The sequence below is a fragment of the Mastigoproctus giganteus genome, chromosome 10 (genome assembly GCF_048544385.1).
Source record: "Mastigoproctus giganteus isolate SK-2022 chromosome 10, ASM4854438v1, whole genome shotgun sequence".
In the NCBI taxonomy this organism is placed as follows: domain Eukaryota; kingdom Metazoa; phylum Arthropoda; class Arachnida; order Uropygi; family Thelyphonidae; genus Mastigoproctus; species Mastigoproctus giganteus.
The window spans coordinates 9817911-9829963 of NC_143584.1; the positions used below are offsets into that span (position 1 = coordinate 9817911).

Consider the following 12053-nt stretch of genomic DNA (forward strand, 5'->3'; position numbering starts at 1 on the left):
GGCACAAGATTTTACATTTATTGGCATTAAACTTTATTTGCCATTTTTCAGTCCATATTTCTAACCAGTCCATTTTGAAGCATCATAGCCAGATTCTGTCCCTTATATTTTTTTTTTTTTTATGAAACCCCCAAACACGAAAGGTATCAAAACCTATAGTACTTAGTACCGTGCATGGGTTGAAGGAGAAGTATGGGGGGAAGGGGATGCCGGAAACTTTGCTCTAGAGACTAAACATGGGTTTCACCACTTCAAGACTCCAATAAGCAAAGTGGTGGTATTTCACCGGTTGATGAAAGTCATCTGCCACCTAAAACTTCATGTATGGTTTCTTTCTCATTGATGACATCAATAAGGAACTATACAAGAAGCCAGGAGGAGCCCAGTACCTATCCTTGAGGAACTCTACTTATTATTCTAATCCACTTTGAAAAATATCCATGTATGACTACTACACTTTGTCTATTTAACGCTTCAGTTTAATTAGCAAAATTATTTTGACTTTTCCTTCATGAACCCATTCTGTTGATCTTTAGAACACCATCCTTATAAAGGTGGTATTGTATCATGTCCTTTAAACATTTACTTCACGATTTGCCAACAATGGATGTCAGACTCACTGTAGTTTCCTGTTGCCTTTTCAACTCTCTGTTGATTGAAAAAATATTCATGCTTCTCCAGTTTAATGAGGTCAGCAGCAGTAATAAAAATGAATTTAATAGTCTATAGAGGGAGGTATATTAATTCCTCTTTTACATGTCCTAATCAGCCATAGTTTTGCAACAGTCCATATCACAGAAGTATAGCACCAGTGACATCATTGTTAAGCGGTATAAAAATGAAAATGATACACTTCCTGTTTTGAGTGATTATTCTTATTAGCATTTCTTAAATAAAGTATATAGTAGAAGTTTTTAGAATATGTCTAATTATATTGATATTCTTGTTTGGAAATTTGTTATTAATAAGTATTTACATATATATATTTTTTTTTGTTTGTTTGCTCTTTTCTTTGCAGCATGTTTTCCAAACTAATGACACATGGTTCCCAATTTGTGATGGAAGGTGTAAAGAATCTTGTAGTTAAAAGACATGTGAGTATATCTCTCTCTCTCTCTATATATATATATATATATATATATATAGTATATAAAACAGGTGAAAAAGGTAAAGAAAGGAAAAGAAAATAGAAAATAGAATTTATTAGGATCTTAACATTCTTTTCTTCTCATATCTTCTTCCATTAGGCATGGCACGTTGTTGTTAATAACTTTCCCATCTTACTATGTCCTTTATCATTTATTTCTATGTTTTATATATATATATATATTATTGTTTTCTGTATTTATAAATGATATTGATGATGGTATATCAAGCTTAATGTCCAAGTTTGCAGACGATAAGAAGGTTGGCAGGGTTGTCAAGGACACTACTGATACTATGCTGCTGCAACAGGATCTGGAAAGGTTGAGCAGATGGGCTGACAGGTGGCAAATGAAGTTTAACATTGACAAATGTATAAAGTACTACATATGGGAAACAGCAACCCCAGAGCAACATATCAACTCTGTGGTACTACACTGACAAAAAAGTGTAAAGTGTTCGTTGTCTAACGGCCCAAGGGGTTTCCCCCATCTCCGTGTTGTGTACTCTGTTTGTGAAACACAGAACACTGTGAAGGCCAGAGATTTTAAAAAGTGTAAGGTACATGTTTATGTTGTGTAGTGTCATGTTGTGTTGTTCCTCTGACCTTTTAGCCATTGGGCCCCTAGTGGGACCCCCCATTGCCCACACTTAACCACGAGGAGGGAAAAAAAATAATAATAAATAAAAAATAAAAAATTACTAAAAAAATAATAATAATAAAAAAATAAAATAAAATAAATAAATAAAAAATAAAAAATTACTAAAAAAATAATAATAATAAAAAAATAAAATAAAATAAATAAATAAAAAAAAAATAAATAAAAATAATAATAAAAAAATAAATAAATAAATCGATAAAAAAAATAAATAAATAAAAAATTTGAAAAAAATCGATAAATAAGAAAGAAAAACACTGACAGTGGTAGAGAATGAAAGGGACCTGGGGGTGGTTGTGCAGGCAGATATGAAGTTCTCTGAGCAGTGCAGACGGGCTGCAAGAGTAGCTCATGGTGTATTGTCAATGATATATAGGAATTTTTCTAGCAGGGATAAGGAGGTGATTATTCCCTTGTATAAGGCAATGGTCAGGCCACACCTAGAGTACTGTATACAGGTCTGGAGGCCTCATTTCAAGAAGGATGTGGAGCTGCTGGAACAAGTACAGAGAAGGGCAACAAGATTAGTGAATGGAACAAAGGGGTGCTCTTACGAAGAAAGGCTTAAGTTTTGCAAATTACAGTGTCTGGAGACTAGGCACCAGCGAGGTGATCTGATAGAGGTGTATAAAGCCTTGAATGGTTTGAGCATGCTCAGTGCTGATGGGATTCTTCCTCTTGCTCGGAATAACCACCTGAGAGGGCATAAATTCAAATTGAGGAAAGACAGATGTAGGATAGACGTGCGGAAATTTGCCTTTAGCCAGCGGGTGGTTGGTTGGTGGAACAGACTTCTGTCCCTTGTCGTGGAGGTTGATAGCCTAAATAGGTTTAAGGCTCAGCTGGACAGGTATTTCGAACGAAGAGGGGTGAAGTGGAAGTGGTTATTTTTTATTTATTTATTTTATTTATTTTTTATTTTATTTTATTTTTTTTTTGGCTGATGCTGCATAAGCTTGCTTTCTTGCATCAAATGCCTCTAGATATGAAAAGTACTCTAAAAAATTTTTTTTTCCTGATATTGTTACTTGAGTAGTAATGTTTTTGGATTAAGAAGAGCTTGATTAAATTTATTAATCAAGTATATAAAAAAATAAGTAAAATGTGAGTAAAATACGTAAATAAATCGGAAAACTCCCGAGTGCCAGGCACTCAAGGATGAAGGGTCCGTAGTCACGAATGGTCGTTAGTGTAGTATCTCAAATAGAGGGCTTTATGGTAACTGAAAAATGTTTCTAGTACCAGCTTGGCCTAAAACTGAGGAACTAACAAAAACGTCTATTTGAGTGTTTCCAGTTATTGTGAATGACAAGGGTGGGAGAAGCGACTCCGACTTCTTCCTGGAGAAGTGATTAAAGTCTTGATGGAGAAGCAACTGGCAGATGAGGGCCATGCAAGACTCTGTGCAGGTGCCTCCCCACCACCGCCGCCTCAACACTGGCTCTCTGAGTACTTCCTTGCTGGGACAACTCCAGCTTTGAAAATTGTTGAAAAATACTTCTCGTCACAAAATTTATAAATGACCTTTATAGAATTATTAAATTTAGCAACCTTTTTGTCACCAAAAGCAGACTTGCTTAGTACAAAGAATCGAAGTGCAATAATTTTTTTTTTTTTTTTTTAATTTTAACAAAAAGTAAATGTGATAGATTTCAATTGGAATAGTTTTCCCTTGAAAAACATTTAATAACACATAGCTAATGTGATTTTTAAATTTTTAGCTCCATTAGTGACGGAAATAGAGAGGACACGAAAATTAGTCACATTTTCCTGTCTGGCGCCGCCATTTTTAATTTTAAAAATATTTTAAAATTATATTTTAAACCTACTTGTTGAGCTCTTTCCACCAGTGTATATAGGTTGTCGACAACATTTTAGCCCTCCATTTCTCAGACAAATTTGTCAACAACGATCAATCTGGCATTATGTCAGCCACGGTACAGACCCATGCAAAATTTCGAGTCAATAGGTTGAGTGGTTCCAGAGATACAATGCTGTGACAGACGGATGGACAGACAGCTGAGTGACATTATAAGGGTCCTTCGTTAGACTACGGACCCTAAAAATAATAATTAAAAATAAATTCATAATAAAGTTTTTGTAGAATATTAAGTTTTCATCCGAGAGACATCCTATGCCGACTTCTTTTCTTCCTCTTTGTGTGTCAGTTGCTGAATGAAGTTTCCGAAGCAGCCACGAATCGACATATTTTGCTGGATCGAAGCGGGTCAGCGGTGGGCCTGCAATTTTAAGAAACAATAATGAAGAAACTTTTTGTCATCAACGAAGCTCTGGTTGGGCTGGTGATCAGATTCATTTGTGAAAATCCTCTTTCACATTCACTCGATGAAATTGGTATCATACTCAGAGCGTCCATCAAATGCTTCAATTCTTCTGAAACCATCTTTAATTAGTAATAATATATAATTATATAATACAATAATGATTATGTTGCTAATTATTAATATATAGATACATTGAAAGGAACTCTTTCTAGGGCCAACCCCTTTCAATATGTCCCACCAATAATTAGCAGGTAAAAAAAAAAAAAAAAAAAAAAATGTAAACTGCAGCCATTATCAACCCACTGCAGGATAGAAGCCTCCTCAACAATTCATGCTGAGGGAAATGGACCATAATCTGCCACGCTGGTCCAGTGCGGGTTATCAGATCGACCGTATTTAGCAGTCAGGGGCTTGAACCCCGGTCTACTCAAGGAACGTGTGCTACTGCACTCCCGCTCCTGACCACTCTGCTACAGGGGCCTTAGCAGAGCTATCTGTTTCTGATTGCCATCTGCCTAATTAAGTCCAATTAATAAACATAAAGGCTAATTTGGCTATAATTTAAATTTAGCAGCAATCAGGCAAAATAACAGTAAGCCTGACAGATAACTTCAAAATGAATACAGTTGGTCATCGACTTACTACCAACTTCTGTTCTGGCTGACAGATTGTAAGTCGATCTGGTCGTATGTCGGCCATATATTTATTAACATTATTTTTTAACCTTTCTAATCTTTTTATCATCTTTTATTTTTCATTTTAAATACAGTAATGTTTTTATCTTTTACTTAGCGATACCGTACATACCTTCGTTTCTATGCCTAGGCTATCTCTCTCTATGAGGTTAAATTCAAACGTTCTCTACATTTTAATTGGTTTATTATTCATACTGTTTATAAAAATACAAAACTGCATTCTATAATTATATTGTACATAATGTGAAAAATAATACTGTACATAATGTACTGTAAACACAAAAATACAATCTAAAATTAATGTAGAAATTAATACAAATGAAATTTACAAAATCGATTTTTAATCTTTGCTTGTGCTGTGTGTGATAGTCAGGGTCATGTTCTTGGGTTGAGGTAGGAGATGTTTATTTAGAGAAACATTATGCAAAGCAAATCTTTTTTTTAAAACGCTTAAACCACCCAGTACTAGCCTGAAAATCTTCTGCGTAATCATCTCCGGCGTGTGATTTTAAACTCTGAAACAAACTTCTAGCCTTCACTTCACTGTGTGAAGGCTCATGGGTGTATTTTTTTGTATTAAATCTTCCATCCACATAAACAACAATTTCTCCATTTCATGGATGGGTTCTTGTCGTTGTTTGGTTAAAATTCTAGACTTAATAGGTGCAGAACCTTTCACAGCTTCCCGAATTCTTTCTTTGTCCTTGAGTATCGTTGATACCGTGGAATGTGATAACTTCAAGTCACATGCTATCGTATTCACTTTCTTTCATACTGCTGGATAATTTTCATTTTACACTCTAAATCAATAGTTTTCCTTGACTTCTTAGCTGCCGTATATGTAGATGAAGGCATTTTCCTTTTACTAAACATTTTATGGGTATTTCAGTAGAATTTTAATTAATACACCTCACACAACAGATGATTGAAAGTGACTGGGTGTATGTGAGAGAGAGCGACTGAGTGTATGTGCCTGGTGGTGTCCTCAGGCCTCGCGTCATCGATGTGCCTCCTCACCTGGGTTATGGGTGTCCTCAGTAGTGACTTCCTGATTTATTATCAGTTTATTTATTATTATTTTTTTATTATTTTATTTTTTTTTTTGTGTGGTCGTAAGTGCGGCCGATCATAAGTCGACGACCAAGTGTATAGAAAATAGAGGGCCAACTATAATTTTCAATTTCAGTTGTGGTAATTTTATTTGATTTATATTTATGCAAAAGAAAGCTTCTGCTGACATAAGGAGAAAGGAAGTAGGGATAAGTATAGTAATAGTACCTCAATTTCCCTTGAATTGCTTTAATAGATCTTGAGGTATTAAAAATTAGGGTTAGATAGTAAAAAGTGAAAAGTAAAGAAAACAGCTTTATATAATTGTACTTAGGATATATACCAGGAGCGTAACTGCCCAATCCTTCGGTAAGGGATCCTGGTATGACTACAAGAGGACACCAGATGATGTTTAATAGATAAAGATAATGATGAAATATAAAATAAGGAAATAAAGGAATGGCTAATTCCAAATACCTAGATACTAGCTGATTTTATAATAAAATATAGAAAATCTTTACAGATCAGTTAAATTAACCTATTACTACCACATAGCATATGTTCTATGCTGAACAGATAATTAAGAATAGTTAAATAACCAATTTTAATAAATAAATAGGAAAAAACTGCTTACCACTTTGAACTGTACTAAATAAAAGAATGAAAATGTTGGGCGCATGTTACTTTATACCAAACAGTTAGTGACAACAGTGCCCTCTCAGTTCTGAATACTAAAGGACAAACTAAACAAATAATTTTAACCAAAAAACAGCAGTGCCTCTGAATTTCGAAAAAGTTTTTGGACTAACTAATAAACTGAAATTTTAGTTGAATTGTATACTGCAGAATTTGAAATTTGTTCAGAGAAAATCCTAAGAAAATGAATAGGTGGCTCACAATTTTTTAGTATGGAAATTAACAAAAATAATTGGAATGAAAAAACTTTAAAATATTTTATGATGTAGAAATGAAAATACCCTTTAAAAAAATTAAATTGATTACTACCTTAAGAAGAAACTTATATACATATTCAGTATCTATATAGTACATATTTTACTTTTACTATAATAACTAAATTACAGACTGGTGTAATGTTCAATCTACTATTGATGGCATTAATCTGATTTGATATAACTTTTACATTTATCCCAATTTTTTATATACAAATATATATATATATATATATATATAACATTAGCTAAGGTTTTATAGTATTATTAAAAATTAATGTTATAAAAGCATTAGAAACATTGAAAATACATATCCAGAGATATATAAAATTGTATTATAAAAGGTCAAAAGATTCCTTAGCCGGGCTTTTGCTGCATTATACAAAGGTGATGCATTGGTGTTCATTGAGGCGGCCTTAAAGGTTTAGTGAAACTGCCAGTTGCAGATGGAGAACAATAGAAATGCATGTTTTTTTTGCATCACAAAAACAAAACAATCTCAAGAGTTGTTTTATGAGGCCACAAAAGCAGCAAGAGTATTTTGATATTGGACAGGTATGCTGAGGAAATCAATATTCAAAATAAACAGGCAACTAATGCTAGGACACCAAACTTAAATAACTTTAAGGAAAGTGTCAGTAAAATGAATAAACTTGAATTATTGGACAGTTAATTCCTACATAATAGTACTGACAGAAACTTGATGTTACCAGAAATAGTAGATGATGTGAACAATGGATTCAGGAAATATAAATTTTTTTATTTTTTTTAGTAGTTTACACCAACCTTGCATTGAAATAATAAAACAGATTAATAATTCAATAAAATTAAACTGGTATTACTAATTTACAATAAATTACTATTTACAATAAGTATATAAAAAGAAAGAAAAAGAATATCGTAAAATATACAGAATTAAAAGCACTAAAATCTGAAGCTTTCGAAGGCTCTGCCTTCTTTCTCAACAGTATGCTTTATTTTTGCAGTGCAGTCTTAAATACCTGCAGGTTCACGACACATGTCACGCGATTCAATAACACGTGCATTGTTCTCATGCGTAACGGAACCAGAAGTGGCTCAGGAGCGTATCAGGTGAAATCGTTCATCCCCTCTAAGGATCACTATCTCAAAGAGGGGATGAATCCGCATACTCCTGTCTATTAATGTTGCGCAAGCTCTCGAGCCACTTGCGGTCCCAAAACCTATGCACCCGGTCAATGATAGTAGCTTCGTCCGGGGAGATTTGATGTTGCTTCTCCCAATAATGCTCCGCCACGGCTGATTTTGCATAATCCCTGCATTCCTTATTGCCTTCGTGTGCTCCCCCAGACGATCCTTTAGACGCCGTTTTGTTTCCCCCCGCATAACGTTCCCCACAATCCGGGCACTTAATGCTATAAACGACCCCTCTTACACTTTCTTTTGGAATTGAATCTTTCACTTGTGACAACACTGTGTGCAACTTACGTCCTGGCAGCTGCACACAGCGTGTCTGATGATCCCATAATACACGGGCTATTCGCTCAGTTAGACCCGGATAATAGGGAATGTATGCAGTGGCTATGGGCTAAATGTCTCACCTCTCCTCTGTTCTCCTTTGATATACTTATTTATGATCCTCTGGGGGTAGCCACACCTCAGGAGATCTGCCGTGACATGCTCAAACTCTTTCTTTTTATCCTCGGAGAAGACCCGTGTTTAAAGACTAGGGTTTACAGGAAACCTATGTGTAAAGTTCACACTATAATTCAGCTCAAGCCAACTATAATAAGAACAATGTGATTAGAACACTAATAGACAGGGCTAAATCACACTGTAGCACCTCCGAATATGAATATATTACGATTATGTGGGGGAAACAAAACGGTGTCTAAAGGATCGTCTGGGGGAGCACACGAAGGCGATAAGGAATGCGGATTATGCAAAATCAGCTGTGGTGGAGCATTATTGGGAGATGCAACATCAGATCTCCCGGGACGAAGCTATTATCATCAACCGGGCGCATAGGTTTTGGGACCACGGGTGGCTCGACAGCTTGCGGATTAGTTCCATTGGGAGCAACATTAATAGAGACAGTGGTATGCAGATTCATCCCCTCTTTGAGACAATGATCCTTAGAGGGGATGAACGATTTCACCACACGCTCCCGAGCCACTTCCGGTTCCGTTATGCATGAGAACAATGCATGTGTTATTGAATCACGTGACATGTGCCGTGAACCTGCAGGTATTTAAGATTGCACTGCAAAAATAAAGCATACTGTTGAGAAAGAAGGCAGAGCCTTCGAAAGCTTCAGATTTTAGTGCTTTTAATTCTGTATATTTTATTGTATTTTATGATATTCTTTTTCTTTCTTTTTATATACTTATTGTAAATAGTAATTTATTGTAAATTAGTAATACCAGTTTAATTTTATTAAATTATTAATTTGCTTTTTGTTTTATTATTTCAACGAAGGTTGGTGTAAACTACTAAAAAAATATATTTATATTATGAATATGCCCAACCCCAGAGGCCTATTTGAAAGATTCGGGAAAAATATACGAGAGAGAGAGAGAGAGGTAAGATTGGGGAGGTGAGTCAAACATGATCCACCTCCCCAATCTCATCTCTTTCGTATGAGACAAAGGTATTCCCAGATTTGAAACTAACATATACCAGTTGAGTTTGTGTCTGAGATAGTAGGATATAAAGGAAAAATGAGTGGGGATATGCTACAGATGAGAAGATTGAAGAGTGAAAATGAAAGCCTCTAGGTATATGCAGATGAATTGGGAAATTAAATATGAATTTACTACAGGAGATTTAACTCTACCCTTTATTGATTGGACAACTGGTAGGGGGACTCATTATGGGGAACAAATTTTTTCAAATTAATTAGATTATACCAGCACATTATGGAAAATACTAGGGTCAAGACTATTCTGAATTTGATCATCACGGTGTACCTGATGATATCATAGGGTTGAAAGTATGTGAGCTCTTAGTGGGCAGCAATTGTTGAATGCTAAGATGGGTGGTAACAAGTGGCATCTCAGATATTAAAGGGAAAGGCAGGATTTAAATTTCAGGAAATGAGACTGCGACACTCAAGCTGTTACATGGCCTCCAACTGGAAAGCAGCATGGAATAGAGAGAATGTGTGGAAATTTCAGGAAATGAGACTGCGACACTCAAGCTGCTACATGGCCTCCAACTGGAAAGCAGCATGAGAATAGAATGTGTGAATTATAATGGAATAAATTAAGAGCCACCAATAATGAAAGTTGTGAATGTATATACACCTAGTGATCATGGAATTATGACCACCCCATCTATAATGAACTATGCCACATAGCTCACAGTGAAAAAAGCTGGACAGCTTCGTACACTGAAGCAGTGGTAATTTGCACCTGGTCAGGCAAGTCAGAGTGATAGGGTACCAGTTATGGGACGTAGTAAAGACATCGTGGAGTTTCAAAAAGGCATGATTGGATTGTAGGTGCTTCCATATTGGAAACAGCTAATAATGTCTTGTCAGTTAATAATTTTATTAAATTATTAATTTGTTTTTTGTTTTATTATTTCAACGCAAGGCGGAGAACACTTTAACACTGCGATTAAAGTGTACAAAGAATGGTCAAACCGTCTCCTGCCAACAGAACTGTAAAGGATTATGCAAGGTGAATGTTCGTGGTGAGTGAAGAGCATTGTATGGGCTCGATGGCAGGTCACCGTGCGATGGCTGACATCACATCACAATACAATATGGGGAATGCAAGAACAATATATCAGATGATGATACGCTGCACACTCGGCCGTATGAGGTTCTACAGCAGATGACTCAGAGACACCTTCTTACCATTGATCATCATCAACAATATGTTGGTTGGACACGGAAGAACTGGAAACAAGTGTGCTGGTCAGATGAGACCAAATACCTGGTGCAACATGCCAACAGACGCTTTTGTGTGTTGCACAAGCAACACAAGAAAAGCGTCTGTTGCTTAATATAGGGCATGTTTTGCTGGCAAGAACTAGGGACCCTGGTGCGCGTGTGGACCAAATGTTTCACTGATGAGGTCTACCAGTAGCTCTTAGGAGATGTGCACCCTTCCATGTTGCATTTTTTTCCCAGACAGAAATGGAATCTTCCAAGAAGATAATGTGCCATGTCGTTGGGCCTGCACTGTGCACAAGTAGTTCGAGAAACACAATGAGGATATCACCTATCTTGATTGGCTCCCAAATTCTCTTGACCCTAATCCAATTAAACACCTGTGAGATGTTTTTGGAAGGTGAAGTGAGGCATATGGGCACACAACTGTTGTCTATTCTGATACTGTGGAAAGCCCTGCAGGCAGCATGACTGCTGATCCCAATAGACATCTTCAGACATATGTGGAATCAATGCGTAGGCAAACAGTGGCTGTTATCTGTGCAAATGGTGGCCCAACACAGTATTAGTTAGGTGGTCATAATTCACTGATCGCTGAGTGTGTATGCTATTAAGAAAATATATCATTAGATGGATGGATGGTTGGTTGAATGAGAACGTGACTAGTACAATAGAGTTAAAAAAAAAAAAAAGGGACATTTTTAGATTAATGAAAAGCTCTGAAGTATGTGGCAGTTAAAAGTTTATCTTTTATAGTACCACAGAAATTGCTAGGCTGACGGCGCCTCCGTAGCCAGGTGGGAAGGAGCAGCAGTGAGTAGCACACGCTTCTTGATTAGACCGGGGTTCGAGCCCGTCACCACCAAATACGGAGGATGCGGAGAGGTCAGGGAATGACCACCGCATATTCCCGGAGCAATATGGCCTTAGTTGCTAATGCTCCTAAAAACCAAATAACAAACTAACAGCTAGGCTGACAAATGCTGCAAATCGGATTGCTTTCCATGCCTACTGGATGTCATTAGATGGATGGATGGATGGATGGATGGTTGGTTGGTTGGTTGAATGAGAAAGTGACTAGTACAATAGAGTTAAAAAAAAAAAAAAAAAAAAAAAAAGGTACATTTTTAGATTAATGAAAAGCTCTGAAGTATGTGGAAGTTAAAAGTTTATCTTTTATAGTACCACAGAAATTGCTAGGCTGACAGTGCCTAGCAATCTCTGTGGTAAGGAAAGTCATTGATGAACCAGCTGGTGTACTGAATGGGTACATATGTTGATCTTTACAGATGAAAGTCCATTCATCATGAGGAGAAACTGCCAGTGAACCTGAGCACCTAGTGATCATCAATCAGAAATATGGAAATTACAGATTATTTACTAGAACTTACTAG

General features: G+C 36.2%; 1 protein-coding gene across 2 annotated transcripts in view; it reads left to right on the top strand.

Annotated features, from left to right (window-relative positions):
* Positions 1-12053, top strand: part of Slh (sec1 family domain containing Slh) — a 294184-nt gene that overhangs the window by 238475 nt on the left and 43656 nt on the right. For both annotated transcript variants that reach the window (XM_090383401.1, XM_090383403.1), the window contains one exon: positions 1019-1094. In XM_090383401.1, coding sequence (XP_090239527.1) covers positions 1019-1094 — 76 coding nt within the window. The remainder of the gene's footprint in view (positions 1-1018; positions 1095-12053) is intronic.